Here is a 16,773-nt window from a genome sequence, read left to right on the forward strand (position 1 = left end):
TCCTAACCTGCACTGTGGGAGTCTTAGCTCAGCGTGCCAGTATTTAACGACCCAACCTCCAGTGTTCACCGGGTGAACGAACGATCCTCACAGACCATGAGGACAGCTCTACTTGTCCTACCTTGTCTAAACCTTTGCTCGGAGCCCCACTAAAGATGTTACCTACTAGGTAACGAAACGTCTGGAAATGAACCTTCCAGCTCAGCAAGCAAACCTACATCCAGAACCTCAACCTGAGCTACAAATCTTCTCAAAACTTGCTTGTCTAAACCTGTCTCAATCTCATACGCCCCAATCAAATTTTCCCCTCAATCTCCTTTGCTCCGTGCTGAGCAAGCCCCACTGTCTCCAGCCCAACCCTTGGAGTTAAACTCCTGCAACCCTATACCCGTTCTGCTGAACTCCCCTCTCTACACTTGGAGTTAAATTGCACCCGACCGTGCTCTGAGCCAGCCTGACTTCTCTCTGTAAAGTCCCTAGCCACAGTGCTGTCGTTTCTGCAGTCCACAATTAGCTCCATTCAAAGGTTTATGGTAATCGTTGCAAACAAAAGTGCCTTGCGCCTTAACAGCTCAGGAGGAAGTGATTGTGATCAGAGAGCTGAGGGTCAGTGCACATTCGAATGCAAGACTGGAGATACTGAAACCCATTTCTCTCATCAGGGGCTCCAATCATTCAGGGCCAGTCCCCACCTATTCTGATTGTCTTGTTACTCATTAGCACTGAACTGAGAGGTGAAGAGTTTCACAGAGAATCCGAACTAGCCATGGAGGATAACCAAGAGGGTAGGTAAAAAGTTACTTTTTTTTCCCCCCTCCGTCTACTGACTGCTGCTGGTCGGGTTGGTTCGTGGTTGCAGAGGTGAGACCAGCGGCACAGGAAGATCCCAATTGCAGTGCCCTCCCTTAGACCAACAGCCACTCCTGACCATTCTCCCTCCTGGCTGAAGGGCTCAGACATCGAGTGTGACGCATCACAAGGTTGAATGGCTGTCAACGATTGGAGTGAAAGGATGGCAGTGGGTTTTGAGGCACTGGATAGATGTGGGTGGGTGGGGTTGGGGAAGGGGGTGCACTCTGTGCCAGGATACCATTGGATGGAGCAAGTGAGTTCTTTGTAAAGGGAGTATTCTGAAACTGTTGTGACCTCCTGGCTGCTGCTGGTCTGCCTTCAACTCTGTGGGTTTTGGTGTTGTGTGAGTTCCTAAGAAGAGATGTAGCAAGCACGAGGGTCTCCTGCAGATGGACATATAGGTCAGGGAGCCAGATATTGGACAAACTGAGGGAAGTTTGGCTCGTTTTCCCAAGGATTGACCCGATCAGACAGCTGCTCAGTTTGGTGAAGGGAATGAAATATTAGGAAAAAAAATATTCAGTTATTCAGAGATCATCATGACCGGTCAAAGCTCTCTTGAAGCATAATATTCTAAGATGATTTGGAGATGCCGGTGTTGGACTGGGGTGTACAAAGTTAAAAATCACACAACACCAGGTTATAGTCCAACAGGTTTAATTGGAGGCACACTAGCTTTCGGAGCGATGCTCCTTCATCAGGTGATGACTATTACCTGATGAAGGAGCGTCGCTCCGAAAGCTAGTGTGCTTCCAATTAAACCTGTTGGACTATTCTACGATGCACAGCAACCATGGAATCCTTTCAATGCAGAAAGAGGCTTTTCAGCCCATCGGTCTGCACCAAGCCCTCCGAAGAGCACCCCATTCAGATCCAGCTCCCTACTCTCTAGCCCTGCATTTCCTATGGCTAATCCACCCAACCTGCACATCCCTGGACACTATGGAGCAATTTAGCATGGCCAGTCCACCCAACCTACATATCTTTTGACCGTGGGAGAAAACCCATGCAGACACAGGGAGAATGTACAAACTCCACACAGACAGTTGCTTGAGGGCAGAATTGAACCAGGGTCACTGGCACTGTGAGACACACAGTGCTGATCACTCAGCCACCACACCAGCTTGCACATAGTGCATGTTTTCATAGCTACAGGAGTCAGTCAGCTCAGTTGAACAGGTTTGTGATGCAGTGTGACACCAATAGTGTGGGCTCGATTCCCGCTCTGGCTAAGGTCACCATGAAGGTCCTGTCTTCTCAACCCTGTCTCCTTGCCCAAGGTGTTGTGACCCTCAGGTTAAACTCACCACCAGTCATCCCTCTAATGAGAAAATGGGTCTAGGTTGATATTGTACAAAGAGGGAGATAATCAACTCCTCTCTTAAGCAGATTTAGTTAATGGACAGACCAAAGGGAGGGAACTCTCTTCTTTAACAATCAGCTCAGGATCCTTTATATCCACCAGAGACAGCAGGTAGGTTCCTGCTTTAATACCCCACTGCACCTCTGACAGTGCAGCCCTCCCTCAGTACAGCACTGAGACGGTTAGCTCTGATGAGGTGCCCAAGATCGAGACTGTGCCAGCAAACCTCTGAGTCAGAACTGAGAGTTTGAGCAAAGAGAGGAGGCTTAAATCACACAACACCAGGTTATAGACTGACAGGTTTATTTGGAAATAGAAGCTTTTGGAACACTGCTCCTTCGTCAGGTAGCTTTGAAAGCTTGTACTTCCAACTAAACCTGTTGGACTATAACAACATTCCTGATGAAGGGCTTATGCCTGAAACGTTGACTCTCCTGCTGCTCGGATGCTGCCTGACCTGCTGTGCTTTTCCAGCGCCACACTCTTGACTCTGATCTCCAGCATCTGCAGTCCTCAGTTTCTCCCCGATATAACCTGGTGTTATGTGATTTTTATTTTTGTCCACCCCAGTCCAACACCGGCACCTCCATGTCACTAAGGAAGTTAACAGTTACCATCTCCAATTCCATTTTGATTTAGACACCCTCTCCTCTCTCCCTTTTCTCTAACCCACTGTACCGTTGCCCCACAAACACGGGGAACCAACTCCCTACACCTCCGTACGAGAAAAAAATGCTCAAATGTCTGAGCTCGGGCTTAAATTGAGGCACGAACCTTGTGGCCCAGAGGTGAGAGCACTGCTTCATAGGGCTATGGCTTCCTAAGGAAGGGAAAATCTCCCCGGGTTCCTGTGTCTGACACCTAGAGAGCCCACATGGAACATGTGAGTGTGGACAATCCATGCGGTGCCAAAAATGGAGTGGCAAAGGCCCAGTGATATTATTACTGGATGGTTGATTCCGAGATACAAGGAATGTTCTGAGTTCGAATCCAGCTATGGGCGATGATGGAATTTGAATTTGATTTTTAAAAAGTACGCCTCATGGCAACCAATGTCAATAGTTGTGAAAGTCCATCTTGTTCACTAATGCCCTTTAGGGAAGGAAACTGCCATCCTTACCTGGTCTGGCCTACATGTGACGCTGTGTGACTGTCCTTTAACTGTCCTCTGGACAATTAGGAATGGGCAATAAATGTTGGCACGGCCAGCCCTGCCCCCATCCCATGAGTGAATAAAAATAAGACGAGATTGACTGTGACACTCACTGGCCCTTTGATGTTACATGTCAAGGTGTGAATGTGAAAAAAGGTCACTTGCAGAGACAGACCGAATACTTCCCTCACACCTTGGAGTTAGACAGATGTCTGGGCAGGAAAAGAATCACTTTAGGTGTGATGAATTGCGTCTGATGAGCAGCAGGCTTCGTTGTTATGGTGACCGGAGTTATGAGTAAGCTGGGACAGCCAGGGCCTGTGGTAACATTGTTGGTTTTGCATTCTTGTAAACGCAGAGAGAGGTGACTGAGATCTCACGGTCATCTCCAATTGAACTGCACTGTTCCGTCACTTGCACCTCTGCCCACACCTTATAACAGTCAGAACAAATTGCATTTATCTAATGCCTTTGGTGCAGTAGTCCCAACACAGACCAATAACCCAACAGACCCTTTATAAAGTTTGACATCAATACTTCTGGCTGAAAGTAAGCTCAGCCCTTTCTAAGTACAAGGCCCTTTATTTTCGATGTGAGGGGCAGTTGTAGGGTGAATTTTCCAAAGTGCAATGGTCTCAATCAGATTGTTACTTTGATCCCTTTTACTTAACCTCTTCTGGAACTTGCGTTTCTGGTCAGAGGCTCCAGTTCCAATTCCTATTGTTCACACCTTTTCAGAGAGCAAGCCAACACGGCAGAGGATCACTGCTGGAGTAAGGTCCATCTTTCCTACTGGAGCCTCGTAGCTGCAGGATTCTGGAATTTCGACTTAGTATCTCACCTGAAACATTTCACCTCGAAAGCGCGGCACTCTCTCAGTACTGACCCTCTGACAGTGCGGCACTCCCTCAGTACTGACCCTCCGACAGCGCCGCACTCTCGCAGTACTGACCCTCTGACAGTGCGGTACTCCCTCAGTACGGACCCTCTGACAGCGCGGCACTCTCTCAGTACTGACCCTCTGATAGTGCGGCACTCCCTCAGTACTGACCCTCCGACAGCGCCGCACTCTCTCAGTACTGACCCTCTGACAGTGTGGCACTCCCTCAGTACTGACCCTCCGACAGTGCGGCACTCTCTCAGGACTGACCCTCTGACAGTGCGGCACTCCCTCAGCACTGACCCTCTGACAGTGCGGCACTCCCTCAGTACTGACCCTCCAACAGTGCGGCACTCTCTCAGTACTGACTCTCTGACAGTGCGGCACTCCCTCAGTACTGACCCTCCGACAGCGCCGCACTCTCGCAGTACTGACCCTCTGACAGTGCGGTACTCCCTCAGTACGGACCCTCTGACAGCGCGGCACTCTCTCAGTACGGACCCTCTGACAGCGCGGCACTCTCTCAGTACTGACCCTCTGATAGTGCGGCACTCCCTCAGTACTGACCCTCCGACAGCGCCGCACTCTCTCAGTACTGACCCTCTGACAGTGTGGCACTCCCTCAGTACTGACCCTCCGACAGTGCGGCACTCTCTCAGGACTGACCCTCTGACAGTGCGGCACTCCCTCAGCACTGACCCTCTGACAGTGCGGCACTCCCTCAGTACTGACCCTCCAACAGTGCGGCACTCTCTCAGTACTGACTCTCTGACAGTGCGGTACTCCCTCAGCACTGACCCTCTGACAGTGCGGCACTTCCTCAACACTGACCCCCCGACAGTGCGGCACTCCCTCAGTATTGACCCTCTGACATTGCGGTACTCCCTCAGCACTGACCCTCTGAGAGTGTGGCACTCCCTCACCACTGACCCTCCAACAGTGCGGCACCTCCTCAGTACTTACCCTCCAACAGGGCGGCACTCCCTCATGACTGACCCTCTGACAGTGTGGCACTCCCTCAGTACTGACCCTCTGACATTGCAGTACTCCCTCAGCACTGACCCTCCGACAGTGCTGCACTCTCTCAGACTGACCCTCTGACAGTGCGGCACTCCCTCAGTACTTACCCTCTGACAGTGTGGCACTCCCTCAGTACTAACCCTCCGACAGGGCGGCACTCCCTCAGTACTGGCCCTCCAATAGTGTGGCACTCCCTCAGTACTACATTAAGATGGTCATGTAGCAGCCTGACGGCTGACGAGTGTTGAGAAGCCCCAGCCACAAAAGTCCAGTCCATGCAATGACCTGGGGCTGTTTTCCCTGGAGGATCGGAGGCTGAGGTGTGACATTATAGTGGTTTATAAAACCATGAGGGGCATGGATGGGGTGAATAGCGAAGATCATTTTCCCAGGACAGGGGAGTCCAAAACTATAGGTTTAAAGTGAGAGGGGAAAGATTTTAAAATTACCTGAGGGGCAACATTTTCACACAGAGGGTGGTTCGTGTTTGGAACAACCTGACAGAGGAAGAGGTGGAGCCTGGTACAATTCCAACATTTAAACGCCATCTGGAAGGATACATGATTAAAAAGGGTTTAGAGTGATATGGGCCAAATGCCAGCAAATGGGTCTGGATCAGTTTAGGATGTCTGATTGGCATGGACGAGTTGGACCGAAAGGTCTATATCCAGTCTGTTTTACTCTACGACTCTGTGTGCAGGTTAGATGGATTGGCCATGGTAAATTGCCCCATTGTGTCTAGAGATGTGCAGGTGAGTGGTTTAGCCATGAAAAATGAGGGATTACAGGATTGGGTGGGGGCTGGATCTAGTTGAGATGTTCTAAGGAGGATTGGTGCAGACTCAATGGGCCAAATGGCCTCTTTCTGCACTGTAGGGATTCTATACTTTCAGGTCGGCGCAACATCGAGGGCCAGAGGGCCTGTACTGCGCTGTAATTTTCTATATTCTATGTATTTTAAAATTTGGATTTTGTAGTAGTGGCATGTGGTTTGGGTGTCTGTGTATGAAAGGGTAATAATTAATTTGTCAGTATTTCTAGAGGCATGACTTCAAATCAGAATGTGTCAGAGAGAAACTGGTCAGTGCCCTCCTGGAGTAAGAATTTATTTATATTGAATAATATTAGCTGGCTTTTGGTTTGGAAGCATCAAGAATGGATTTTAAATCATATAGATTAAAAAGATTTTGGAATAATCACAGAAGAATTGGCAGGTACCAGATGTAAGAACTGTTTCTCAAGGCAATATTTAGCACAGTTAGATGAGATTAGATTCTCTACAGTGTGGAAACAGGCCTTTGGCCCAACCAGTCCACACTGACCCTCCAAAGAGTAACCCACCCAGATCCATTTCCCTCTGACTAATGTACCTAACACTATGGGCAATTTAGAATGGCCAATTCACCTGCCCTGTGCATCTTTGGATTGTGGGAGGAAACCAGAGCACCCGGAGGAAACCCACATAGACACGGGGAAAATGTGCAAACTCCACACAGACAGTCACCTGAGGTTGGAATAGAACCTGGGATCCTGGTGCTGTGAGGCAGCAGAGCTAACCACTTAGCCACCGTGCCACCCCCTAAATGGGGTCACTTTGGGATTTAGGTTTTAAAATTCCAGATCAGCAGTGTTTGGTTAGAATCCTGAAGAGGATTATTTTAAGCTAAGAAAATTTAATCTCAATTGTATAAATAATAATGTAAAATGTTATCAAGATTGGGAATTGAAAGTAACAGGTAAGTCAAATGTTTAGAGATGATAGACAAGTGAACTGTGGTACTTCAGTACCTTAAAATAATGGTGTTGAGATAGAAGGGATTTTGTTCTACCATGTGTTTCAAAATCTTTCAAACCGTGCTAAATATAAACCTGGTCGTTTGGTTTATTTTATTCTGGTTACTTTTATTTTACTGCAAACACCGAATCTGCAGCATTGTACACTGGCATTTCAGAAAAAGGCCAATGCGTTAAATAAAAATGAAACAGCATTAGATCTATCAAGCCAGATTTCAGTCAGGAATCTGAAATGCCCAGTGATAACTTCGGCTGGGACCATAGCAATGCATAGCAATAGGTGTCACCATCACTCAGTGTCACCTCACAGTAGCAGGGACCTGGGTTCGATTCTATCCTCGGGTGACTGTCTGAGTGGAGTTTGCACATTCTCCCCGTGTCTGCGTGGGTTTCCTTCGGGTGCTCCGGTTTCCTTCCACAGTTTAAAGATATGCGGGTTAGGGTGGATTGGCCATGTTACATTGCCCATAGTGTGCAGAGATGTGTAGGTTAGATGCTAGCCATGGAAATGCAGGGTTACAGGGATTGGATAGGATGCTCTGTGGAGGGTCAGTGTAGAATCAATGGGCTGAATGGCCTGCTTCCACACTTGTAGGGATTCTATGATCTGAAGCATCCACATTCTTTTAATAGATCATAGATTAGATTAATAGATTACTTTACAGTGTGGAAACAGGCCCTTCGGCCCAACAAGTCCACACCGACCTGCCGAAGCGCAACCCACCCAGACCCCTACACTTACCCCTGCACCAAACACTACGGGCAATTTAGCATGGCCAATTCACCTGACCTGCACATTTTTGGACTGTGGGAGGAAACCAGAGCACCCGGAGGAAACCCACGCAGACACGGGGAGAATGTGCAAACTCCAGACAGTCAGTCGCCTGAGGCGGGAATTGAACCCGGGTTTCTGGCACTGTGAGGCAGCAGTGCTAACCACTGTGCCACCGTGCCGCCTGTGAGCTTTGACACTCCTGTTTTGTTTGCAACTCACCACAATTCAACTGTTAAACATTATCTGTCACATCTTCAGAATGTATGTTTCTGAGCATGTAGAGGAAATTGATACTGATATAGATAGTGTCATATTCGTTGAGTGGGTCAGTGCAGTTGTGTCTGGAACCCTCTTTGACAACTTACATTGTTAAACTTGAATGGGAAGGGACGAACCAATTCCTTTTCATGTCCCACTCCTCCAATAAACACAACAACATTTAAAGTTAAAAATGGAGGTGATATTGCCAGTTATATATATCAGAGTTCATGTAGCTCAGTATCAGAAACAAGTCAGACCGTGCCCTTAAGTAATGACTAAAGAATTGTAAACAATAAACTTAATCAAGCAAAGAGGTACTCATTTAAGGTTAGCACTGCTGCCTCACAGCATCAGAGACCCAGTTTCAATTCCCCCCTCGGGTGACTGTGTGTGAGGAATTTGCACGTTCTCCCTGCATCTGTGTGGGTTTCCTTGCCCAGTCCAAAGATGTGCAGGTTAGGGCGGATTGGCTATGCTGAATTGCCCATAGTGTCCAGGAATGTAGAGACAGTGTGGGTTAACTATGGGAAATGCAGAGTTACAGGGATAGGGTAGGTCTGCTTCCACACTATCGGGATTCAATTAACATGAGGTTTAAACTACAATTTTAAACAGCACCGTTCTTGAAAAAAAAACACACACAAATACAAACAGTGCGTTATTTGAAATGGACTTTGGCCAATTAATGGATGAATTCAGAAATAAAAATTCTAATTGTTCCAAATACTTTGCAAGTCACTTTGCACAAGGAAACCCTGTTGACATTGGGATTTCTTCCTGGATCAGATATGGCTAGCTGAGTTCTTTTCAAGTGGAGACAGTAGAATTTATTCAGACTTTTCCCTAACCCTTTGCTTGTGGTTTTGAGGCATTCCATGTGAGTATTCAACTCATGCATTTTGGTGAGAGGGATTTCAGAGAAAGAGAGAGAAAGGGTGAATATCGTTATTTCAGGTAAGTTTTCGCTCTGAGTGGTGTGTGTTTAAATCCAATCATTTCATTACATTCAAAAACTCGTGTGACCTCTCTCTGAATTTGGTTTGGATATAGTGACCCTGACTGAGTAGCCTGTGTTTTTCGCAAATGCAGATAATTTCACTATTATAACCAGCCTCCTTCGCTTTGCAAAATTTTCCTTCCAAAAAAAGTCCAAGTGGGGAAATGTGCTCAGTGGGTGAACTAAATTAAGATTTCAGATAGCACATCTTCATAATAGTGTGTATGCATTATGCAAAATGTTTGGAAAACCCATTTGAAGAAGAGATTTTGCTCAGATGATCTGTAGCCTTATCAATGAAAATGCGGTTGGGACTCCAGCTTGGAGTAAAGCTGACTGACAGAGTGAAAATGTTGAAATCACATGAGCGGGGAATCAGATCAGTGCCTGTCTCGTTCACAGCAAAGTTGGAAAGTTGCTGTTCAGAAAATATTGCACGTGGCAACAAGGTTGGGGCTGGAGAGGGAACAACAAGAATTTCAGCGCTTCCGCCATTGTGTTTTTCAGCAGTGCACTGATCATAGAACATAGAACAGTGCAGGAACAGGCCCTTTGGCTCACTCTGACTGTGTTGAACATGATTTACTTTCTCGAAATGGAGAAAGGTGACCAGTGGTGTTCCACAGGGGTCAGTATTGGGGCCACTGTTGTTTGTGATTGACATAAATGATCCAGAAGAGGGCATTGTTGGTCTGGTCAGTAAGTTTGCAGATGACACAAAGATTGGTGGAGTAACAGAAAGCATAGGAGAATGACAAAGAATACAGGAGAATATGGATAGACTGGAGAGTTGGGCAGAGGAGTGGCAGATGGAGTTCAATACAGGCAAATGTGAGATAATGCATTTTCGAAAGTCTAATTCTAGAGTGAACTATATTGTAAAAGGAAGAGCCTTGGGAAAAGTTGATGAGCAGAGCGATCTGGGAGTTCAGGTGCATTGTACCCTGAAGGTTGCTGCACAGGTGGATAGAGTGGTTAAGAAGGCATATGGTATGCTTGCCTTCATCGGACGGGGTATTGAGTATAAGAGCTGGCAGATCATGTTAAAATTGTACAAGACTTTGGTTCGGCCGCATTTAGAATACAGTGTACAGTTCTGGTTGCCACATTACCAAAAGGTTGTGGATGCTTTGGAGAGGGTGCAGAGAAGGTTTACAAGGATGTTCCCTGGTATGGAAGGTGCTAGCTATGAAGAGAGGTTGAGTAGGTTAGGATTGTGTTCATTAGAAAAAAGGAGATTGAGGGGGGACCTGATTAAGGTCTACGAAATCATGAAGGGTATGGACAGGGTAGATAAAAATAAGCTTTTTCACAGGGTGAGGGATTCGATAATGAGATGTCACATATTTAAGGTGAGACTTGAAAAGTTTAAGGGGGATACATGTGCACAGAGAGTGGTAGGTGCCTGGAATGCTTTACCAGCAGAGGTAGCAGAGGCAGGCACGGTAGATTCATTTAAGGTGCGTCTGGACAGATGCATGAGTAGGTGGGGAGCAGAGGGATACAGATGCTTAGGAATTGGGCGAAAGGTTTAGACAGTGGATTTGGATCGGCTCAGGCTTGGGGGGCTGAAGGGCCTGTTCCTGGGCTGTAAATTTTCTTTGTTCTTTGTTCTTTATGATGCCATTGTATCTGCCTGAAAATGGTCTGCATCCCTCTATTGTCTGGCTGTTTTTATTTTATTTATTCATTCATGGGATGAGGGCATTGCTGGCTAGGCCAGCATTTATTGTCCATCCCTAATTGCCCAGAGGGGAGTTAAGAGGCAACCACATTGCTGTAGGTCTGTAGTCACATGAACCAATTGAGTTATGTTCATGTGTCTGTCTATCTAAATGCTTTAACCTCGAGGTCAAATGATGGTCTGGTGTCATTGCCCAGGGGTCCCAGTGAATGCTTTGGGAAGTTTAGCTCAGATCTCATTGTGGAGAAAGTGAGGTCTGCAGATGCTGGAGATCAGAGCTGAAAATGTGTTGCTGGAAAAGCGCAGCAGGTCAGGCAGCATCCAGGGAACAGGAGAATCGACGTTTCGGGCGTAAGCCCTTCCTGAAGAAGGGCTTACGCCCGAAACATCGATTCTCCTGTTCCCTGGATGCTGCCTGACCTGCTGCGCCTTTCCAGCAACACATTTTCAGCTCAGATCTCATTGTGGTAACTGACAGACTCTACATTCGACAAGTAAAAAGAGATCTTTGAGAAAATGCTCAGAATTGAAAGTTAGTCTCAGTAATTGCAAAAACAAAACTATCATCAATTGTTATCAAAACCAATCTGGCTCACTAATGCTCTTTAAGGGAAGGGAATCTGCTATCCTTATCTGGTCTGGATTACATGTAACTCCAGACCCACAGCAATGTGGCTGACTCTGAACCCACCCTCTGAAATGCCCTAGCGTGCCATTCAATCGAAGGCCAAGTCAGGGTGGGCTACAATACTCGTCTTGAAATTGACACCCACATCTGAAAAACAAATGAAACAGTCCGATGCACACAGTCACACTCACAAGTGAATTCGCTGCTCCTCTTCCTTAGCTTATATGTTTACACAGTTAACCAATGTTATAAACAAGTAGCTGGAGTGCATTTCATGTTAGAACTGCGCCTACAGCACACTTAAGAGTGAATCTGCCGATCATAGAGTCATCCAGCATGGAAACAGACCCAACCAATCCATGCTGACCATGTTCCCAAACTAAACTCGTGCCACCTGCCTGCACATGACATATCCCTCCAAACCTTGCTTATTCACATACTTATCCAAATGCCTTTTAAACATTGTAACTGTATCCGCATCCATCACTTCCTCAGGAAGTTCATTCCACACACAAACCACTCTCTGTGCAAAAACGTTGCCCCTCATGTCTCTTTTAAATCTCTCTCCTCTCACCCTAAAAATATGCCCCCTGGTCTTGAAATCCCCCACCCTAGGGGAAAGCCACCTGCCATTTACCTTATCTATCCCCCTCATGATTTTATAAACCTCTGTAAGGTCACCCCTCAACCTCCTACGCTCCAGTGAAAAATGTCCCAGCCCATCCAGCCTGTTCTTGTAACTCAAATTCTCCATTCCCGCAACATCCTGGTAAATATTTTCTGAACCCTAACAATAGCCTTCCTATAAACAGGGACACCAGAAATAAGAATTGCAATACTTTTCTGAGTTAATTGATCCCGCCCTACAAAAATGTCCCGACCACCACTGGATTAGCAAAGGGAATAACCAGCCGGAACTGTTGCTTTTCATTGGGATCCTGTGAGCAGTATATAAATGATATTACCAGCCATGAATTGCCCACTATCAACATTCTGGAGCTACCATTGACCAGAAACTGAATTGTACTCGCCATATAAATACAGTGATTCAAAAAATAGTTCAGAGGTTCAGAAACCTGCGGTGAGTAACTCACCTCCTGACTCCCTAAAGCCTATCCACCATCCACCAGGCACAAGTCAGGAGTGTGATGGAATACTCCCCACTTGTCTGGATGGGTGCAGCTCCAACAACACTCAAGGAGCTTGACATCATCCAGGACAAAGCAGCCTTTTGATTGGCACCACATCCACAAGCATCCACCCCCTCCACCACCGACGCTCAGTAGCAGCAGGGTGTACTGTCTACAAGATGCACTGCAGAAATTCACCAAAGATCCTCAGACAGCACCTTCCAAACCCACGACCACTTTCATCTAGAAGGACAATGGCAGTAGATACATGGAAACACCACAACCTTGAAGTTCCCCTCCAAGCCACCAACCATCCTGACTTGGAAACATATTACTGTTCCTTTAGTGTCTCTCGGGCAAAATCCTGGAATTCCCTCCCTCATGGCCTTGTGGGTCAACCACAGCACATGGACTGCAACCGTTCAAGAAGATAGCTCGCCCCTACCTTCTCAAGGGGCAACTAGGGATGAGCAATAAAGGCTGGCCCAGCCAAAAACACCCATGTCCTGTGAGCGAACAATACAAAAGATGGAACTCAGAGAGAGACAGAATAATGCCCAGTTTTGGCATTTTGAACAGCTGGCTGGTTCTTCATACTGTGGCTCAGTTGAGGAATGGCTCATTCAACCAGACAGTGCAGTGAAGCCAGCCCTGTGTGTGACTGCACCTCAGCAGAAAGTCAGCCCCTTTCTGGAGAAAACTGATCCAACACTGGTCGAAAGAAATCTGAAAGCAGACAGCAAAGAAGCTGAGATCTGTCTGGCCTCTGGGACCGTGTAAGAAAGGTGTGAGTCATATTGTCCTCTGTGCAATGGGAGAGCCAATATGCACATCCTCCTCCATTCGCTGTCACATCGGCTGCTGTATTCCACCCAACCAATGCTGACTGCCTTCAAAGATGCCTCATTGGCTGAAAAGAAACACGCAGTGGTTGTAAAGAATGGTTAGGTCAATGCAGATCCACCAGTCTTCTTTCTTTATGTAAATCTTTGGTTTAACACCACCCCATCCCGCCAACATCCCCAACCCCAGATTCTGGCCCCTCAACCCTCTCCCACACCCACCAACCCCTTACCCCCATTCCACCCCTCCCTGTGATTCCCAACACCAGACTTGTCAGCCCTGACTCCTCAGCAGTGAGGCCTGGCTGCAGTCCCAACTTGTGCCTCCAGGAGACACTGTTGGACCTCTGAGCTGCTGGCCAATCAGACCATTCGGTAACTGTACAGGACGGGTCTTCCTTCCAGGAAGCAGGGTCAATGGCAACAAACCGCAGGGAATCGGATAAATACCCGAGAAGGCGTAGTTTGCAGAGCTAAGGGGGATGGGCCTAGCACCTTTAGAAGGTAGCACAGATTCGATGGGTTGAATGGCCATTATCACTCTAATGCTGCATCAGTCTAATGATGAGACATGACTAATGGGGAGGGAAATGTTTGAAACATTTACTGGTAGTTGGAATAAACATATTCATGTCTGCTCCGTGACACCAAGGTACCTATGACCAGATTTTGTGAAGCCCAGACAGCTGAAGGCATCAGGGTAAGGCCCTGGGATGCTGGTCATCTCTGCACAGATTCTGACTGGTCAGACCACTCGTCACATGACTGCACAGCAAGAGGTCACTTGGTCCAGATTTGCCAGCACTTCAAAGAACAAAAGCTCTTTCAAATAAATTCCCTAAACTGCTACGTCACCTGTGGGTTTTGAGGTCAAACCTGTGGGTGGAACAAGCTGTGATGTTTGTTCTTGATCATCCTGTGCGTCAGTGCAGCGCAGATTTGAAACTGGATCCTACACTCCGGAATAAACCGGCTGGAAAGGTTTTCCAGGCTGACTCCATTCATAAACATGTAAAGAGATGTTTGCAGGGTTACCAACGAAACAGCAGGGAGCAGGACTAGCTTTTACTAAGAGCTGACATCAACTTGATGGACTGAATAGCCTCCTTCTGTACTGTAAAGGTACTACAGCTGGGATTTAATATGGGGTTTTGGGGTCATGCTGGATGAATAGGGAATATTGGGAATATTGGAGGCAAAGTGGAGGTATGGGATAGTAGGGGGCATGGTGGGATATGGGAAGTACTGGGATTATGGTGGGACATGGAAAGTATTGGGAGCATGGTGGGACGGGGCAGTATGGGGCATGGTGGGACATGGGGAATATTGGGAGCATGGTGGGACATGGGGAGTAAGAGGTAGGGTGGGACATGGAGAGTACTGGGACCATGGTGGGACATGGGGAGTATTGGGCATGGTGGGACATGGGGAGTAAGAGGTATAGTGGGACATGGGGAGTACTGGGACCATGGTGGGACATGGGGCATGGTGGGACAATGGTGGCACATGGGGAGTATGCACCATGGTGGGACATGGGGAATATGGTGCATGGTGGGACAGGGGAGTATGGAGCATGGTGGGACATGGGGAGAATGGGGCATGGTGGGATGGGGCAGTATAGGGCATGGTGGGACATGGGGAGTATGGGGCACAGTGAGATTTTGGGGGATAAGCGGCACAGTGAGATTTTGGGGAGTATTGGGACATGGTGGAACATGGGGAGCATGTGTAGCATTGTGAAGGTATGGGAAGTATGGGGCCCGGTGAGATTTTGGGGGGTATGGGTCATGGTGAGATTTTGGGGAGTATTGGGGCATGGTGGAAGTATAAAGGGGCACTGAGTGGGCTTGGAGATCATAGGTGGACATAGAAGGAGCATGGGGCTTTGAGAGGGTTCAGGGCTTTTGAGGGGGATGGAGGATGAAGGGTGTGGTTTAGGGGGCATGAGAATAATGCCCTTTCCATTGGAGAGCTTCCTGTATGGCACAGGGTACCTGAATAGGGACTAGCAAGCACCGTCTCCATGCCCTCAAACCCCTACCTGACACCTCCACAGGGTATACCTGGCCACTCAATTCCAACAATCTAATTTCCACTGCTCTGACCAAATGTTGGGAATTAACCCCACTCCTGGGAAGAGGAGAGAGCTGATATTCCTCGAATGTAGAGAGCTGTGGGGATGGGAGGGATGATATCAGATGGAGCTCTCTGAGATCACAGAAGGGTTTGATTGAGTCGTAATGGAGAAGATATTTCCACTCACTGGCAAAAAATAGAAGATGATTCAATGAGGAATTCAGAGGAACTCCTTAAACCAGAGAGTGGTTAGAATGTGGAACTCATGACCATGGAACAGAGCTGAGGTAAACAACATGTATGAAACTAAGGGGAAGTTGATTATTTCATGAGGGAGTGTTCAGATCTAGGTCAAGATAAGCAATAGACTGTTCTAGATTGCGATGAGGAAACTCAGGGCTGCGTTATCATGTCGAGGTGAAGAAATACAAGTTTGACCCTTCTACCCGCAGTCTATCTGCTATCCCTCTTCTTGCTGTGCTTTTGTCTCAGAGAGGGGTCAGGTTTTATGAGCCTCACTGCTGTGCTCTTTGGATAAACCACCCTGCTCCTCGCCATTAGCAGCACCGACATTATCCTCATGCCCCCTCCTCACCGCACCCATCATCCCCTAACCACCTCAAAAGTAAGGTTGTTACCAGACCACAGGGGCTGCTCTCTCATTAGAGAGGGAATGATTGGTGATGGTTTAACCTGAGGATTGCTATGCCCCTGAGTAGAGGAGAGGTTGAGAAACAGTGTTCTTTATAGTGATCTTAATCAGTATGAGAATTGAACCCATGCTGTTAATATCATTCTACATTGCAAATCCAGCCATCCAGCCAACTGAACTGACAGATTCCATCCCCCACCCCGCCCCACTGCCCCACCCTGCCATGTGTACTCCAAAGCTTCTCAACACTTAACAATGCTGACCAGCTTCACTTTTTCAGATAGAGTCCTGTCATCCATCATTGCAATTAAATTATGGCACAGTTGCTCAGCAGTTAGCACTGCTGCCTCACAGCGCCGGGGACCTGGGCTCAATTCTATCCTCGGGTGACTGTCTGTGCACACTCTCCCTGTGTCTGCAAGGGGTTCCTCCCACAGTCCAGGTTAGGTGGACTGGCCATGCTGAGCTGCTCACAGTTTCCAGGGATGTGGAAGCTAGGCGGATTAACCATGGGAAATGCAGGGATACAGGAATAGGGTGGGAGGGTTGGTGTGGACTCGATGGGTTGAATGGCCTGCTTCCACATGCTAGGGATTCTATGATTAAACAATATGAAATTTAGTAAATTACTGCAACTATTTACTGGTTATTTGCATACCAACTACT

General features: G+C 47.4%; 1 protein-coding gene across 1 annotated transcript in view; it reads left to right on the forward strand.

Annotated features, from left to right (window-relative positions):
• The first annotated feature begins 641 nt into the window (after positions 1–641).
• The window catches only part of LOC122542234 (cytohesin-3-like), a 71,578-nt gene continuing 55,446 nt past the window's right edge, over positions 642–16,773 (forward strand). The window contains exon 1 of the mRNA XM_043679754.2: positions 642–785. Within this exon, the coding sequence (XP_043535689.2) occupies positions 767–785 (19 nt within the window). The 5' untranslated portion in view covers positions 642–766. The remainder of the gene's footprint in view (positions 786–16,773) is intronic.

This window comes from Chiloscyllium plagiosum, unplaced genomic scaffold (assembly GCF_037043375.1).
Source record: "Chiloscyllium plagiosum isolate Xiang-an unplaced genomic scaffold, Cpla_swu_hap1 HiC_scaffold_33, whole genome shotgun sequence".
In the NCBI taxonomy this organism is placed as follows: domain Eukaryota; kingdom Metazoa; phylum Chordata; class Chondrichthyes; order Orectolobiformes; family Hemiscylliidae; genus Chiloscyllium; species Chiloscyllium plagiosum.